The 18699-nt window shown below is 45.9% G+C and overlaps 1 protein-coding gene across 1 annotated transcript in view; it reads right to left on the bottom strand.

The window, feature by feature from the left end:
* EHD3 (EH domain containing 3) overlaps nucleotides 1-4183 on the bottom strand; it is an 87366-nt gene extending 83183 nt beyond the window's left edge. Inside the window, exon 1 of the mRNA XM_068232793.1 lies at nucleotides 3554-4183. Coding sequence (XP_068088894.1) covers nucleotides 3554-3777 — 224 coding nt within the window. The 5' untranslated portion in view covers nucleotides 3778-4183. The remainder of the gene's footprint in view (nucleotides 1-3553) is intronic.
* Nucleotides 4184-18699: the final 14516 nt, after the last annotated feature.

The following is an 18699-nucleotide window of genomic DNA, read 5'->3' as shown; positions in this document are numbered from 1 at the left end:
ATACTCACAAACCAGGGTTACCATTAGGCAACCACTGTAAAGGCAGGTGGGGAGATTTTCCTGACCCCACTCAGGAATAAGAAGTCGCTCTCTGTAGATGAGAAAAAGGGGGTTCAACCCTCCACCCAGGGTGGACTCAATATTATGCAGGAGAACAGAGGCGCCAAAAGGATAAAAGGAAGCTAAATGAGCTTAAAAACCAAATTCTTGGTAAATAGAGGAGGTAGTGGTGGACTTACCTCCTCCAAGTAGACACACAACGACTGTAGTAAACACAGTCAATATATTTTATTTATGAACTCCAAATATGCAACGCGTTTCGCAGGTTTGATCCCGCTTCATCAGGCAATAACAACGGAGCAATAGCATATGTGGTCAGTAGAAGAGCCAGGCTCTTCTACTGACCACATATGCTATTGCATATGTGAGGAGGTAAGTCCACCACTACCTCCTCTATTTACCAAGAATTTGGTTTTTAAGCTCATTTAGCTTCCTTTTATCCTTTTGGCGCCTCTGTTCTCCTGCATAAATAATAATATGGTAGGACATTAGACTATGACTATGGTAGGATTAGATTGTCAGCTCTACTGAGGACAGTCAGTGACTTGACTATGTACTTTGTAAAGTGCTGCAGAAGGGGTTGGTGTTACACAAATAATAATAAAATGAAACTGGCATTTTATGGAAGAAGCCAGGCTGGGATTCAAACCAGGGACCCAGCGCTGGAAGGTGAGAGAGCTAACCACTAAGCCACCATGCTCAACACTTCCCCCCCCCCCCCCCCACTGCCCTTAACAGCACCTATCCTGTGCTGGGACCCTGTAAGCCAGGGGGTGTAGGACAAGAGCTCCTCAGATATTCTCTCATGGCTGCGCTTCTATCCATAAACAAGCGGCTTTTTCCTCTATGCACGAACACCTTTGTGCTACTGCACAGACCATACTCGCGCATACATAGAGCGGCCATGCTAGTACGTGGATGGGAGTGCAGCCGCAAAAAAGAAAAGGGTCTCAGGCAGCGGCGCTGGGTGTGAGGAGGACTTATGAAGCCTCCAGACCATCCAGGGGCTTCCCACTACTTAAGTACAGCAGAGTCCCCAGTATCCGGCACCGGCGGGGTTTCGCCTGCTGCTGGATACATGTGCTTGACGGTTGCTTGAGCCGCAGCCGGCCAAAAAAAGCACAAACCTCCCCCCTTGTGCAGGACAAAATACTCACCAAGCCTCCGGCGACGTCCTGCAGCTCCTAGCGGCTTTCCGGCAACCTCCATGTACAGCTCCAGGCATGTCACTTGACCCACCTCGGATCACATGACACGCCGGGAGCCGTGCACGAACACCGGAAAGCTGTCAGGAGCCCGCTAGGAGCTGCAGGACGTCACTGAAGGCTAGGTGAGTATTTTATGGCTGGCAACCTCCTCCCTTCCCCTCTCAAAAAACAAAAACAGTCCATGTCATCCCCCCAGGCATGCCAGTTAGTTAGCACTTGTTGCCTGGGTCCCAGATAATGGGGACTTTGCTTTTTCTAACTCATTTTTGTAAGTCAGGAGTTTGATTTGAGGTGTGACAAAGTTGTTAAAAACTGCAGCTGATCATACGAGTTTGAGCTGCACCCGAATAACACGCTTTACATAACTGAGTCATTCCGCTACATCCCGTTTTAAAAATGAATCCACAGATTGGCAGACTACTATACAATTCACTCTATAAATTGGCAGACCTCACAATCCCAGTGTAAGCTGTGGGCTGACAGATACTCCCTCTGCAACACATTATTACAGGGAAGGCACCAGATGATTGGATTCTAGGAATGAGTTGACAGTTCTTCTAATGAGCCAATCTCTGCCCCAGGAAAAGGAAAGCGTGATAGCAAATGACCATCGCAAGCAGCCAATCAGTAACCCAGCAGCTACATTAAAGTGCACCTCCGCTACCAGAATCTATCGTATGTACAACGTCCACCAATGCCTCGCCAGCGATCGGCCGAAAGCATTGTTTTCCCCACTTACCCCACCCGCCACATAAATTCACTCGGGTGCCACTCTATCTAACCTCTGCCCCCCTTCCCGAGGGATCAGATTGCGATCCCCACTGTGCGACGCATGTACAAGGCATAAAGGGAACCTGAGGCAGCGGTGGGGGAAAAAATTCATACTTTCACCACTCCCTTCAGACCTTCGGATCCCTCGCCATCCTCCTGAGCTGCCTCGATCCGCCGATAGCTCTGAAGTTTCTCCGGTCCGGGAATACTGCGCATGCGTGGCTCAGCAACGCTCGCCCCATCGTGCTCCTGTCACCGGGAGCATACTGCAGTACTGCTACGCAGGCGCAGAATGCTCCTGGCGACAGAGCCTCGATGGTGGTGAACGTGCAGCCGAACTGCGCATGCGCCAACTGGAGAAACTTCAGAGGACCCTAGTGGTGGATCGAGGTGGCCCAGGAGGACAGTAAGGGGCCCAAAAGTCTGAAGGGGGCTGGAGAAGGCTCCAGGTATGTATGAATTTTTCCCCCCACCCTGTCTCAGGTACACTTTAAAGAGAACCTGAGGTGAACCGAAGGACAAAAATTAGATACATACATAGTAAGAGGGATCCTTCAGAGGCTTCCAACATCCTCCTGGAGACCACCGCTGCTACCCGGGACCCCCCGCGCTCCTCGTCACACCCTGTTCTGCTTCAGCCACGTCTGCGCAGTAGCCGCTTATGTATGAGCATCTTATGCACAGTACAGCCAAACCCATGCATGAAGCGGAGCACCACCACAATAACATGTCTTGTTGGATATGTTCTGGGTGTGAGTGCGCGGCAACAGTGGGGGCCAGGAGGACAAGAGAAGCTTCTGGTGGATCCAGAGACTTCCCTCTATTCAGATAAGTATGTAATTTGTGTCCTTAAATTCCCCTCGGATACACATTAATTCGATTTTTAAAGATAATTAATCTGTCAAGTATTTAATCATTAACTTTGTGAATCCGATTAGCTGTACGGAAAGTTCTGGTTTAGCTCCCACAAATTGCATTTCATGCACAGCTAAGAAAAAAAAAAAAAACACATGCAAAGTCGAATCGAAAGTAAACCTGAAAGGAGGATTAAAAAAAAGATTTCATACTTACCGGGGGTTTCTCCAGCCCCATAAGCACCGCTGAGTACCTTTCCATCCTCCCAATTGCCTCTGTTCAGTCGCAATTAGCCCCGTAACTGGCTCAGCTGCACCAGTCGGGCCCTTCTGCACAAGCACGGAGGGGCTGCGCATGTGCAGAAGAGCCGACTGGCGCGACTGAACCAAATTACCAGGGCTGATTGCGGCCGAACGGAGGCACTTGGGAGGACGGCGAGGCACTCAGCGGTGCTTATGGGGCTGGAGGAACCCCTGGGTAAGTATCAAATCTTTCTTTAGCCTCCTCTCAGGTACACTTTAACACTCTTCTCTATCAATCAGCAACTGGCAGCTTTGATTTGCTAGCACAGCTTCCACTTCCTGCCTCTACTACTTTATACTCATTCCAATTGATAACTCCTGCACACCATAATTTAATCACAGTCAGCGATGCTTTACCTGATGAAGGTGGTCTTCCCGGTGGAGTACTGGCCAACCAGCAGCACCATGGGCTTATTATCGAAGTCTGCGTCCTCTAGCGCCGGCGAATGGAACTCGTGAAATTTGTAATACTCTTCCAAGGGCAGCAGCTTGGTCTTGTACAGTTTCTTCAGCCCTTCGCTGACCGTCTGGAAGACCTCTGGGTCCTTCCTCCGGTCATCGGTTCCCAGCCAGCTGAACATGGTGCTAAAGGACCAAAATCAATACACAACAGCGGAGACAGCAGGAAGAATGAATGAGTGCAGGTGAGGATTGCACCAATGCAGAAGTCAGATCAGTGGCTTGCAGAAAAATGCAAGAATAATATTAGTATTGGTAGATCCAATGCTGCAGTGAGACACTGACAGCACAGAGAGCTGCCTGGTGCTATAGAATAGCTGCTGGGAGCAGAGAGAGAGCAGCTCTATGCAATCAAAGGAAAGGATCACATAAATCAGCAGAATGCGTCTCCTCTGGGTGGACAGGGAGGACCACGGAGAGATGCAGAGGAGAGAGGATCCCAAAGATGCTCATCAGCCCCTTCCAGCTGGATTTAAATGCCAGCAACCCAGGAAACTGATGCACACCGGATGTTCCCAACTCCTGGCAGGAATTCCCAGCTTTTCCTACTGAGCGAAGCCGGAGAGGGCGGAGTCATGACGTGGGTGCGGCTCAGCCTGCTAGAGAGCACTGCAGTAGCGGGGCGGGGCTCATCCCATTCCCAGGCTGTCTGCGCGTTGCGTGTGTGGCGCTGCCATCTAGCGGCCGCTCGCGGTAAGGCGGGTCATTGTGTCATTCTAAATTTAGACGAGGGGCTAAAAATAAAATAAGGTGACTTCATTCATACCTGTGCTCGGTGTCAGGATCGATGGAACGATGTCGTCTGATAATAATTACCACAGTTATAGTCCCGGGGTGATAACTAGCTGCATGATCAAGCCGAACTAACTCCACTCCAGTACATTTTATTATTATTTTTTCTTACTGTGAAGGAAGAAGGAAGGGTTTTTACTGCTGTTTGAGTCCCCCAGAGAGAAGAATTTCACACATCGCCTTCTGCTGTCCTGAGCAGTAGTTTAACTAAAGGCCACACACCATACAATTTTTTAAATATCTGTTCAATTTAAGAATTGCAATCAACTTTTCTGACTGATTGTAACATTTCAAAAATATGACCCAATGTACCACACACATGTTAAATTTTTCTCCATTTATGATAAAAATGATTGGAAACTCTGACAAAATTGCTAGGGTGTGTATATTAATAAAGTGACAATCTAACACACACCACACAATCTTCAGAAAGATTGAAGAAAAATATCTGGCATTCCAGATCGATAAAAATCGAAGAAAACAGGAAATCCGATCGGATTTTTCAGTTGAATGAAAAAAAAGCTTTCGATTTTTTCAAGAGATCCAATCGTTTTATCGAATTGCCGTAAAATCGGATCATTATATTGTATCGTATGTGGCCACGTTAAAGAGAATCTGTACTGTAAAATTCTTACAATAAAAAGCATACCATTCTATTCATTATGTTCTCCTGGGCCCCTCTGTGCTGTTTCTGCCTCTCCCTTCTGCAATCCTGGCTTGTAATTGCCATTTTTATGCAGTGTTTACAAACAAAAGACATAGCAAGTGATACGCTGAGAGGAGCTCAGTGTGCGAGTCATACAGAGTGTGCAGGGGGCCTGGAGAGGGTGTGTGTAGCTTCTATCCAATCACAAGCAGCACAGCACATTCCAGCCTGACTGCCTCAGCCCGACAGAGGAGAGAAGATTAGATCATATAACCAGGGCCGGATTACCGACCAGGCAACAAAAGCAGTCGATTGGGGCCCCATTCAGAGTCAAAGGGGCCCCATTAGCACATAAACCAGCCCTTGCCATCCTGTCAGCGGTGGTTGGATGGTATAATGGTTAAAGGGACTCTGAGCAGTGCAGTAACTATGGAAAGATGCATATCATTTTAAAGCTCTCTTTCTCCTCTTTCCAATGATATCTAAACGGCTGCTCTATGCCTTTTAGTTTTCGATATTTTCGCGATTGAAATCGCGACCACAGGACGACTTTTCTCCAAAGTCAGCGGTGGCTGGATGGTATAATGGTTAAAGGGACTCTGAGCAGTGCAGTAGCTATGGAAAGATTCATATCATTTTAAAGCTCTCTTTCTCCTCTTTCCAATGATATATAAACAGCTGCTCTATGCCTTTTAGTTTTCGATATTTTCGCGATTGAAATCGCAACCACAGGACGACTTTTCTCCAAAGTCAGCGGTGGCTGGATGGTATAATGGTTAAAGGGACTCTGAGCAGTGCAGTAGCTATGGAAAGATTCATATCATTTTAAAGCTCTCTTTCTCCTCTTTCCAATGATATATAAACAGCTGCTCTATGCCTTTTAGTTTTCGATATTTTCGCGATTGAAATCGCAGCCACAGGACGACTTTTCTCCAAAGTCAGCGGTGGCTGGATGGTATAATGGTTAAAGGGACTCTGAGCAGTGCAGTAACTATGGAAAGATGCATATCATTTTAAAGCTCCTTTTCTCCTCTTTCCAATGATATATAAACGGCTGCTCTATGCCTTTTAGTTTTTGATATTTTCACGATCGAAATCACGGCCACAGGACGACTTTTCTCCAAAGTTGGCAGCTCGATTCAGCACAATGCAATGAAATATAAGGAACCCAGGGGGATATAATTACAAACATCATGCTGGTAGGTGTGAGGATGTAATGAATTAGTTGTGGGTATGCTTAAAGGCATATCCACAGGCACTGCTTGGAGTCCCTTTAAGGGCTCTGCCGCTGACACAGGAGACCAGGGTTCGAATCTCAGCTCTGCCTGTTCAGTAAGCCAGCACCTATTCAGTAGGAGACCGTAGGCAAGTCTCTCTAACACTGCTACTGCCTATAGGGCGCGTCCTAGTGGCTGCAGCTCTGGCGCTTTGAGTCCACCAGGAGAAAAGCGCGATATAAATGTTATTTGTCTTGTCTTGTCAAATGATGCCGTGCGCTGCTGATTGTCTTCAGAGCCAGGCTCTCCTCCTAGGTCCCGCTCCTGCTACTGTGCGCTCTGCCGCTGCCCACTCCACCCTCCCTTCCCACAGAGAACCACAGCTGCAGCAAGAATGATAGCAGCAGATGGCAAACGCTCACTCGCCTATCCATGATCCAAGCAATAGAGATCCCGTCATCTGAAACCCATCTGTCTCTTCTACAGTGCAGCCGCTCGCTCTGAACTTCCTGATTCTCAGATCAGACATGAAGTAGGAAGTAGTAATAGTAGTAGTAACAGAGCGGCAGCACTCTAGAGGAGACAGATGGGCTCCAGATGACGGGACCTCTATTGCTTGGATCGCAATAGGTGAATGTGATTCATCTGGTGCTGTCATTCTCCCCCACTGCGGCTGCCTTCTCTGCTGGACTATCGTATTCACTGGGATGGAGGCTGCATGGTGGCTGTCTAGTTTGGGAGGAAATTGGTTGTTCGGTGGTGGGAGTGGTTATGTAATTCTGTCTGGGGAACGGATTCCGGTTTGGCGGTGTCCAGAGCTTTCTGCTATTGCCAGGCTGGAGATGCAGGGGGAAAGTGCTGCTGCTGTGATATCTGGCGCCCTCTTCACAGGGGTGCCCCAGCCCCTGAGTGCAAATGTCCCAGCCATTCATCTCTCACTCTGCATTTTGCCGCTGCTATTCCCTGCATTGTGCACCCACAGAGGAAAGCGTGCTGTTGCCCATAGCAACCAGTAGCTCGGCTGCCCGGTGTGTGCGACATATTGCTGTGCAGCTGCATCTTCTGATTCTATTACGACATGATGGGGGGGCCCAAATCAGTTACTTTGCTTAGGGCCCCATTTAGCCTTAATCCGGCTCTGCGAATAACAGAGATAATACAGCCACTGTGCAAATAGGAAAGGCTGCAGTAAGACAGAACACATTAGAACAGCTATAGGAACATATAGGATAGAAGAAATAAGGCTCAACATTTTGTTACAGAGTCTCTTTAAGGCCCGGTTCATATTAACATTAAAAAGCGCTCTGTTTGTTCCTTCATCGGAACAGATGCAAATGGATACAATGTTAATCTATGGATCCATTCACATCCGTCCATTCAAACGGATCCGTTCCGCAAGATCCACTGAACGGACCGCAAGTTTCCTTCTGCAGCAGATTTTCCGGACCGCTGAGCCCAGAAGAACGGAAACGGATTTTGAAGCACTGCATTGGGGGCAATGAGAATACTGAATGTTTCTTCAGACTAGTGAGGAAACTGACCATTGTAAAGAGCAGAATCCACTTTGGTGATGTGGGTCTGGAGGGATGTGGGGAAATAGAACGGAAGCAGTTGAATTGCAACAGCATAGCTCCCAACTGTCCCTCTTTTTGGAGGGACTGTCCCTCTTTCCTCCTCATTTGTCCCTCTTTCAGGACTTTGTCCCTCTTTCTACATAAATATATATATTTCTCTACTAAAAAAAAGTGTTTGATTGACTGTAAACTTTATTCACATCCTTTAGGCTCCCAGCACACTGCATTCATTTCCAATTCCGATTTTTTATAGTTTTTTACATCAGATTCCGATTTTTAATCGTTACTGCATGCTGTGTTTTTTCCTCCATTTTTCTGTTGATTGCATTCAGGGAAAATCGGAATTGCAAAACGGATTTGCAGTGTGCAGGGAGCCTTAAATTGATATATTACTAATTTTAAAATGTTACTATGAAGGAAAATGAACCAGGATAGAAAGGACCAGTGTGGTTTGAATTATAAAACAACTTATTTTTCTTATGAAATTCTCATGCTATGCGTGATTAGGGGTGTGATGGGTGCGTGATCAGGGGCGTGGCAGAGGCGTAGCTTAAGTGTCCCTCTTTCTTATCTCAAAAAGTTGGGAGGTATGGGCAACAGAGTGAAAACGGATCCGATCGACCGGTAATCAAATCTATTTTCATGGATCCGTTTGCCACTAAACTGCCAGTGTGAGCTTGGGGCCCCAGTGCGAGCTTTACATGGGGTCCCAAGCACTCTAATGATGTGGAGCCCCAAAACCTACCATGGACAGCTGCAGTGTCAGAGTGGTGTAATCATAGTATGGAACAGTTTGTTAAAGTGTACCTGTAGTAAAAAAAAAGTTCCCCTGGGGGACTTACCTCGGGAAGGGGAAGTCTCTCGATACTAATGAGGCTTTCCCTGTCCTTAGCACCCCAATCCAATGCCTGTCCCCCAGAAAGTCCCCTGACAAGGGCTTGTTAGCAGATCGTCAACAAACCCTTTTAAAACACCTTATGTTTCCTTTGAGGCTTCGTTCAAATCATTACGTGCAGATGGCCGTGCAATGCGTACGATCGCACGCCATCTGCGTTTCCATGCGTTGTGTGGCTGATCCCATTCACTGTAGTGAATGGGTCAGCCTTGCGGTTTGCCAAACTGCGCGCAGCAGTGCATTTGCGCATCGCACTGCATGTAATGTGAACATCAGTGCAGTCCAGTGGTGGGCCGAAATTTCGCATTGAAATTCGCAATTACACATCGTAATGCGAAATTTCTGAGAAAATCTTAATTAATTTCATAAGTAAAAGTAGTTTTTCAAAATTTTCCATGTAATGTTGGCAAAATTTTGCAAAATTTCGTGCCGAATTTAGAGGTTAATAGCAAATCCCCCATACACAGTATTGCTACCAAAATTGCTTCATATGCTAAGCAGAATAGTGGGTATAAGTCACAAAAATAATTTTGCAAAAATACCTTGTAGTTTTTGAGAAACTCGATTTTAAATATGCAAAGATAAATGGTTTTTAAACTGTAATTTTTCTAAGTTTAAAAATCATATTTTACTTGCATTTTTTATCGAGTTTCTCAAAAACTATAAGGTCTTTTTGCAAAATTCTTTTTTTGACTTGTACCCTTCTCCTTAACATATGTAGCAATTTTGGTGTCAATAGCATGTATGGGGGATTTGCTATTCACTGCTAAAGTCGGCAAGAAATTACGCAAAATTTTATGCGAAATTACAAATGACTATACGAAATCAATTGAATTTGCAAATCGTAATTACTTATAAGCATAATTGCGAACATTTACGCAAAATTTAGCGAAATCGTAATTTGTGCATAACGATCATATGCACTTCTGATGTCCGTGCGCAGTGATGTGCTCACGAGTAATAACGAGTGCCTAAGCACTCGAATCCGTGATTTAAATTAGGCTTAATTGGCTCAGGTGTGCGGCGGGGATATAAGGGGTTATTTACCCATAAGTCCGGCATCTATCTGCGCTCCAAATAGCTATTTGGAGCACAGATAGACGCTGGACTTATGGGTAAATAACCCCTTATATCCCCGCCACACAATTCATGTAAATAAAAGTAAGTAAACACAGCAGGCCCCCCCCCCTTTCCCTATTTTTTTAAAGAGGGAGGGCGCCTGGGGCACGTGCCTGCCAGCACCCTTAAAGATACGCCTCTGACAACAAGGACAGGGGAAGCCTCTGGGTCACATGTTGGTCCTTTATAATTATAAATCAATAATAATAACATAGAGGCATCCCTCTACTTAGATACGTATCCATTTGGGGCACTTTTTCACTACAGGTACACTTTAAAAGAAAGATAACCAAACACTGCAGCTAGTTTGCTATCAGTATAGGCACACAGCTTATAGAGTACATACTGCAGGCGAGATGCTTGTATCCTGAGGCCTTGTTCACATGGGCGTTAAATGCGGCGGCAGCGGGCGCTGCATAGTACCAGCTTTTCCCGTTGTTCTCGCAAACGGCCAGTTCAGGTGTACTTTAACACTTTCTATGCCAGTAAATCTGCACATTGCAACACATACAGTAGAAGTATTACATCTCAATAGAAGTACAGCATTCTCTTCCTCAACTGCAACACTGCCCTCTAGTGGAAATTGTATCTATTACATGATAGCTGTAAGCTTCAGACAATCGATCAATATCCATCACCCTGAAGGCTCGTTCACACTGTAGGCGTTTTCGGCTTTTTTTCTTTTACACGCAGGTGATTTTTAAAACACTTGTGCAATGAATGTATATGAGAAGGTTCTTATAAGTGCGGGTCATGCGCTGTGCGGTCGGCAAAGCGGTGCGTGGGCCAGTTTTGGGGCGATTCCGCCTCAATGGAAAGTATAGGAGAAACGCTCACAAAATCGCATTGTGCAGCGATTGCGTGAGCGTTTTTAAGAATAAAAAAAAAATTGTATTTATTCTTTTCCAGACTTGCGCTTAGAAATTGCACAAAAACAAAATCGCCCACCCGAGCGCCGGGAGGAGAAAAAAAAAACTCCAAAAATGGCCAACGCGAATGGCCACGCGAGCGAAACGCAATGTGAACGAGGCCTCACTGATTGTTAATTGAGTGACATTTTTGGGAACGAGCGCTGTACAGACACTCTGTTCAGCTATAAGCAAGCAGGGTGTACTGTTGTAAGGAGAGGAGGGAAAACAGAAGGTAAATGAAAAAGGAAGCATCATGCAGTGCGGAGGATGAAAGGGAACATTACGCTTGTTTTTAATCTACTGATTAGTGGCCCGCCACATTGAACGGCTAAATAGCAATATGGGTGGGCTATACACACATTAGATTCTTGACTGAGGTGGCCTAAAACGACCGTCCCAAGCAAGGATTATCCAGCGTGCGTTTGGAACGGTCATACAACGTGTATGGTTAATTTACCAGATTTCCCTACATCTGCTTCTCAATCCCGGCCACCACATGAAGCATACAACAAGGCCAGGTTCACAGTGGGACCAGGGCCGGGCCGAGGCATAGGCTGGAGAGGCTCCAGCCTCAGGGCACAGTGTAGGAGGGGGCGCAGAATTCATTCAGCTGTCATTCCTAATTGTGTATGAAGCAGAAAGAAATAAGAAAAGGGGATACATAGCAGTGACTGCAAGCCAGATAACTAGATATTAAGGTGTTGGGGAGGTTGTGGGCCCTGTGGCCCTCTTAGTCTAACAGCAATCAGTGAGAGACGGCTGGGGTGGGAGGGGTGGAGGGGCGCACTTCGGTGTCTCAGCCTTGGGTGCTGTAGGACCTTGTCCCTGCTCTGTGTGGGACATTGCAGAGCTGCATTATAAAGTGTTATATAATGCAGTTTCCTGCTCTGCAGTAAGAATTCTATGCCGTGTTCACAGTGCGACGTTAGCGTCGCATTGTAACGTGTAGCATTATGCTGCAGTGCGTTACCTCTTAATGCACACGTTACCAAGTACAGGAAAGCATACGTTTCATTGACTGTGGGCCAGATTTATCAAAGCATTACTGACAGTTTTTTCTTCTTAAAGGACTTACGAGGCAAAGATTGTAAAAAAAGTTAAATACCTATTCAGTTTTATGACCCTTAGGGGACGCCATCCTCATCTCCCCTTCCATTCTGCCGCGCTTGTAAAGCAATTCCCAGGCTTGTGGGGGTCCCGACCCGATCCCTCGGGTCGTCCTCAGCTGCCCCACTGAAGATGGCTGCCAGGTCCGGCCGGCTGCGCAGTTCTCACAGCTCCGATCTCATTACCGGCAGTATCGCGTACATAAAGCATGCACGACTGCCGTAATGAGGTCGGAGCTGGAGGAGAACTTAGAGCTGCGCAGCCGCACTTGCGGCTGTGAGAATTGCGCAGCCGCGTCCGGACCTGGCGCCCATCTTCAGTGGGGCAACTGAGGATAACCCGAGGGATCGGGTCAGGACCCCCACGAGCCTGGGAATTGCTTTACAAATGCGGCAGAATGGAAGGGGGGATGCGGATGGCGTCCCCTAAGGGTCATAAAACTGAATAGGTATTTAACTTTTTTTCCCATCTTCGCCTTGTAAGTCCTTTAAACAGTTCTAACCAGCAGAGGGAACTGTTTTGCATGATAATAATAAGATTCCTAAATCCTACGTAATAGCAGCAGTTTAGCGCGGATTTCTAGAGCTGCACTATAGTTAAGAAAAGTGCAAATCCACCCCTAAACTGCTGCAGATTAAGGCCCCGTTCACATCACAAACGCGGATGGCCACGCATGCGGAACGCAACGCATGCAAATGCACGCCATCCGCTTTTGTGTGCGTTGCGTGGCTGATCCCATCACTGAAAAGTGAATGGGACAGCCACGCGTTTTTACAAAAAATGCGTGCAGCATGCGTTCCCAGACCGCACAGGTCCGGCACGCATGCAGTGTGAACATCAGACATTGCACTCTATGCAATGTCTGATGTCGTGCGTGTCGGCCACCTGCACGCGTTTCCAAAACGCGGCTGGAAACGCGTGCAGTGTGAACGGGGCCTAAGAAGTGCTTAATAGCATTTCTACAGATAGTGCAGCAGTTCAGGCTAGACATGATTTGTGAAGGGCTCCTCCCCCTGCTGAATCCTGTGAAGCTGTTCTGTGCTTAACCCTTCCAGTGCTAGGCATTGATGCAATACAGCAGATGTATTGGTTACCTCAGAAACAGCAATTCCCCTCCCACACTGCACTGTCTGAGAAATCCTCCTAACTCCTCCTAATCCTAACAGTATAAGAAGGAATCTGCACTATTTAGTGATTTCTTAGAAAGTCTGAGACAAATCTGCATGGATTTCTAAAAACCTACTAATGTTTTGTCTCAGATACGCTTGATAAATGTCCCTCTGTATGCTTTCCTGTACCTACTGTATACGACAGTAACTCAGCGTTAATGTGCGTTCCCACTTTTTTGTTGCGTTGTGACTTTAACGTCACATCTAGGGATGCTCATTCGGATTCCACGGAAATGTAATTTCCGAAATTCCGATCGGAAATTGCATTTCCGCATCGGAATGCGGAAATCGGTAATGCAAGTGTGTTAGGCGGATTTCCGCCGGAAATCGCGGAAATTTCCGCCGGAAATCGCGGAAATTCCACCCGACTTTAACATCGATTTTCTCAAAAACTATAAGGTCTTTTTGAAAACTTTTTTTTGCATCTTGTTCAGGAGATTCTGCTTAATAAACCCTGAAAATTTGGTGTTTCTAGGACTTACGGGGGATTTGCTATTAACTGCTAAAGTCGGCGGATTTTTACTGTAATGTAAAATGCAGAAAATCCGCATCTGCCTATTTTCTGCATTTACATTACAGTAAAAATCCGCCGACTTTAGCGGTTAATAGCAAAGCCCCCGTAAGTCCTAGAAACACCAAATTTTCAGGGTTTATTAAGCAGGATCTCCTGAACAAGATGCAAAAAAAAGTTTTCAAAAAGACCTTATAGTTTTTGAGAAAATCGATGTTAAAGTCGGGCGGAATTTCCGCGATTTCCGGCGGAAATTCCGCATTGGAATGCGGAAATTGGTAGCGGAAAGCGGAATCGGTATTTGGCAATGTCGGAATGCGGATTTACCGCGGAATCGGAAATTGGCATTTCCGACCATCCCTAGTCACATCACAATGCAATGTCCTACCATGAACCTAGCCAAAAATGCTATTTTGGTGTCCCAAAATGTACCCCAAACTCATGACTGCCTGATCTCGGCAAAGCCAAGAAACCTGATGTGCCGACTATGGCTTCACTTCACAAAGAGTTACCGCATGTGGGAAAGCAGAAACAGCTGATTTTACCAACTATTTGGGTAAACCTCAATTCATTGAGGCTGTTACCGCATAGAAAACTAAAATTATCGACTAGTGAAATAACTGATCGACTTGTGAGGTAAATACCTCATAAATAGATCAAGTCACAAAGATTAGAGCATGCGGTAAAACCAAGTGAGATGTTCCGTATCTCTAGCTTGGAGCTGTCTGTAACTAACAAACACATACCTCCCAACTTTTTGAGGTAAGAAAGAGGGACACTTAAGCCACGCCCATGCCACACCCCTGATTATGCCCCCATCACGCATACCATAAAGATTTCATAAGAAAAATATGTCAGTTTATAGTTCAAACCACACTGGTCCTTTCCATCCTGGTTCATTTTCCTTCATATTGACATTTAAAAATGTAGTAATATATCAATTTAAAGGATGGGATTGGAATATAGTTTAGAGTCCAACACATTTTTTTAGCAGAGACATATATATATTTACATAGAAAGAGGGACAAAGTCCTGAAAGAGGGACAAATGAGGAGGAAAGGGACAGGGCTCCCAAAGAGGGACTGTCCCTCCAAAAGAGGGACAGTTAGGAGCTAAGCAAACAGCCATTCAGAAGGTTATAGAAGGGAGGAAACAGAAGAGAAAAGGTGAAAACTAATAACACTATTCAGGAAAATACGACCGTTAATAAAAACATATTTCCATAATTTCAAAATATTATTATGTAGTAATTAAAAATGATTAATACAATAATAGTGGTTTTGAGCTGATACACATTTAATGTTAATTTTATGCAGCTTGGGCTTGCACTTTACTTGTCAGTATAATAAAAACAATGCTGTCTGCATCACATCTTTCATCCATTTCCCTGCACTGCAATAATTCATCAAATACAGAAAGAAATACCACATGAGGTAAAAATCTTAGTGAACTGTCATCCAGTTTTTTGGGGGCCACCCTTTAAATGCTTTATTATCTCTTTATTGGTGCTATGTTGGTAATGATCACCTCTATATGTGCTTTGATCATTGTAACCACCATTAATAGACTGTTCTTCTTTCTAGCCTACACCTCTCTGACACTGCGGCTGTTCCCTCCCCTGCTTACACCTCTCTGATACTGCATCTGTCTCCTCCCCGCTTACATCTCTTTGACACTGCAGCAGCTGACCCCTCCCTCGCTTACACCTCTCTGACACTGCGGCTGTTCCCTCCCACGTTTACACCTCTCTGACACTGTGGCTGGCCCCTCCCCTGCTTACACCTCTCTGACACTGCGGCTGTTCCCTCCCCTGCTTACACCTCTCTGACACTGTGGTTGTCCCCTCCCCTGCTTACACCTCTGTGATACTGCGGCATTCCCCTACCCAGCTCACACCTCACTGACACTGCAGCAGTCCCCTCCCCTGTTTACACCTCTCTGACACTGTGGCTGTCTCCTCCACTGCTTACACCTCTCTGACACTGCAGCGTCCTTGGCAGGCTTTGGTGCTACATATAAATTGTTATGTATAAAGTGATTAAGGGAGCCCTATGTAAAACTTGCACTGGGGCCTAGAGCTCTTAAGCTATGCCACTAAGTACGGCGTTGTACATTATTCTAACTCACTGTCTGCAGGCTTTGAATTAACATCTATGTCCAGTCTTCATTGCAGTTCACACGCATTTTAAAGAGACTCCGTAACAAAAATTGCATCCTGTTTTTTATCATCCTACAAGTTCCAAAAGCTATTCTATTGTGTTCTGGCTTACTGCAGCACGTTCTACTATCACCATCTCTGTAATAAATCAACTTATCTCTCTCTTGTCAGACTTGTCAGCCTGTATCTGGAAGGCTGCCAAGTTCTTCAGTGTTGTGGTTCTGCTATGAACTCCCCCTTCCAGGCCCCTCTATGCACACTGCCTGTGTATTATTTAGATTAGGACAGCTTCTCTCTTCTCTCTTATCTTTTACAAGCTGGATAAATCCTCCTCTGAGCTGGCTGGGCTTTCACATACTGAGGAATTACATACAGGCAGAGCTGTCTGCACTCTGCAGGAAGAAACAGCCTGACACTTCAGTGGATGATAGCTGCAGAGGGAAAGAAACACACAAATGATTTCTTGAGATTCAAAAGGAAGGCTGTATACAGCCTGCTTGTGTATGAATGTATTTTCTATGTGTGGACATACTGTACATCAACCTACTTCTTGTTTTGGTGGCCATTTTGTTTGTTTATAAACAAACTTTTTAAAACTGTTTTTAACCACTTTTAATGCGGCGAGGAGCGGCGAAATTGTGACAGAGGGTAATAGGAGATGTCCCCTAACGCACTGGTATGTTTACTTTTGTGCGATTTTAACAATACAGATTCTCTTTAATGCACATTTTAATACGAGGGTTATGCAACGCACTACTGTAAATCCATTCATATTACTGTCTCCATTCTCTCCCCTTCTCGACTGTCTGCTGTTTTTTAATGCAAGGACAAAGGATCTATTAGGTGGCCACTAACGATACAATTTGTCAAATGATCATTTACGAATGATTATTCCTATGAACGATCAGAAATTATTGTTGGGGACCAAAATCTCCGAACCTATCTGATCAGATTGATGGGATCGATCTGAAAATCGGATGAATTTCATTCATTTGATCGAATTGGTTAGGAGATTTTTTTTTTCCATGGCCATGAACAATCATTTCCATTCGTTCATACTTAGAATCATTCATAAGCGATCGTTCAGCACATTGTATCATTAGTAGGCACAGGGTTTAGTTAATAAAAATATCGTTAATATCCAATTCGTTAAGAAAAATATCGTTCAGATCTACCAATAGTCTTTGTTTTTAAAGTGTGAATGGTGTACATTATTGTAATAATATTGCCAAATGAAAATGCAAATTGATAATAAAACAGTAGAAAATCTTCCCAACATAACAATATAACAATCCCAGCATAACCAAACCCTACTCTCACACAGAACCCTCCCCCGACGCCTAACCCTAACCGACCCCCGCACAAATACCCTCCCTGATGCCTAATGGCCCCCTCCTTCCTCCTGCACAAACACCCTTCCTGAGACCTAACCCTAACCCCGCCGCCTCTGCCTCCCTCCTTCTATCCTCCTTTGTGCCTCCTTCTGTCCCTCTTTGTGTTTCCTTCTGTCCACTTGTGCCTCCTTCAGTCTCCCTGTGCTACCTCTGCCGCCTTGAACATCCCTCTTTGCCTACTTCCACACCTCCCCATGCCTTCTTCTGTACCCCTTTGTGCCTCCCTTTCTCTCTTTGTGCCTCCTGCTTCCCCTCTGTGCCACATCCTCCTCTTGTGTCTCCCTATGGGCCTCCTTCTGTCCTCCTTTGTGCCTCCTTTAACATTGTGCTACCTATACCTCCTTCTGTCCCCAATTAGCCTCTTTCTGTCCCTCTGTGTCACCTCTGCCTCTTTCTGCCTCCCTTTGTGCCTCCTTCTGTCCACTCCCCCAGCCCAGAGTGCAAATGCAGAGTATAGCACAGCAGAAGCTGTGCTCTCAACTCCTTGCCGGAGTCCAGAGCTGCCTCTTGTACCAGCATCTAACTCTCCTCAAGTCACATGTAATCACGCTACATGTGGTAGGAGATGCTGGGCACTAGGATGAGCGGTGAGCAGACAGGTGGAAGCACAGCACTGGACTCCAGAGGAGAGGTGAGAGCACAGCTCCTGCTGCGCTATACTCTGTAAGTTGCGCTCTGGGCTGGGGGAGTGCACAAAGGGGGGCAGAGGGAGGCAGAGGTGACACAGAGGGACAGAAGGAGGCTAAATGGGGACAGAAGGAGGCACAGGTAGCACAAAGTGAAAGGGGGGAGGGGGGTTGACACAGGACTTTTTGAACTTAGTGACAAAAAGGCCACAAGGGGCCCTGCTGTATTGTCCTGAAAATGCAGAAGACTGTGACAATCAATACAGACCAAATGATCAGTTCCTGCCATTCATTGTTATGCTATTCAGGCAAGTGGCTATGTAGGTGTTAAAAGTACCATTTATCCATGTCTTTGATGGAACTAGCTGTTGCACATAAAAATTCCATAAAGCAGTCTGCTAAGCAGGGGCGTAGCAATAGGGGGTGCAGAGGTAGCGACCGCATCGGGGCCCTTGGGCCAGAGGGGCCCCGAAGGGTCCACCCTCTATCACAGTATTAGCTCTCTATTGGCCCTGTGCTGGTAATAATCACTTCTATAGATGCTTTGAATAGTAGTAATCCTTAACACACTGTTCCCCATCCCCTTCTTGCACTTCTGACACTGTAGTTGCTATTGGCAGATTTTGGTGCGCCATATCAATTGTTATGTATAGAGTGCTTGGGGGGGCCCCATGTAAAACTTGCATCGGGGCCCACAGCTCTTTAGCTACGCCACTGCTGCTAAGAATAGCTCCTTGGTTCCCTCTCATGCAACTGTCACCCCAGGCATCTGCCTGGTTTGTCTATGCCTAATAGCAGACCTGACAGTAAGGCTACGCTCACATCAACGCTAAAAACCAGTGTGAATTTAGCTGTAAAAATCTGTGTATAGTTTAAACACAAACATAACAGTGTGCCCCCCAGGACTCCACCTCCAAAAATGATC

This window comes from Hyperolius riggenbachi, chromosome 4 (genome assembly GCF_040937935.1).
Source record: "Hyperolius riggenbachi isolate aHypRig1 chromosome 4, aHypRig1.pri, whole genome shotgun sequence".
Lineage (NCBI taxonomy): Eukaryota > Metazoa > Chordata > Amphibia > Anura > Hyperoliidae > Hyperolius > Hyperolius riggenbachi.
This window is presented reverse-complemented; position numbering and strand designations above follow the sequence as displayed.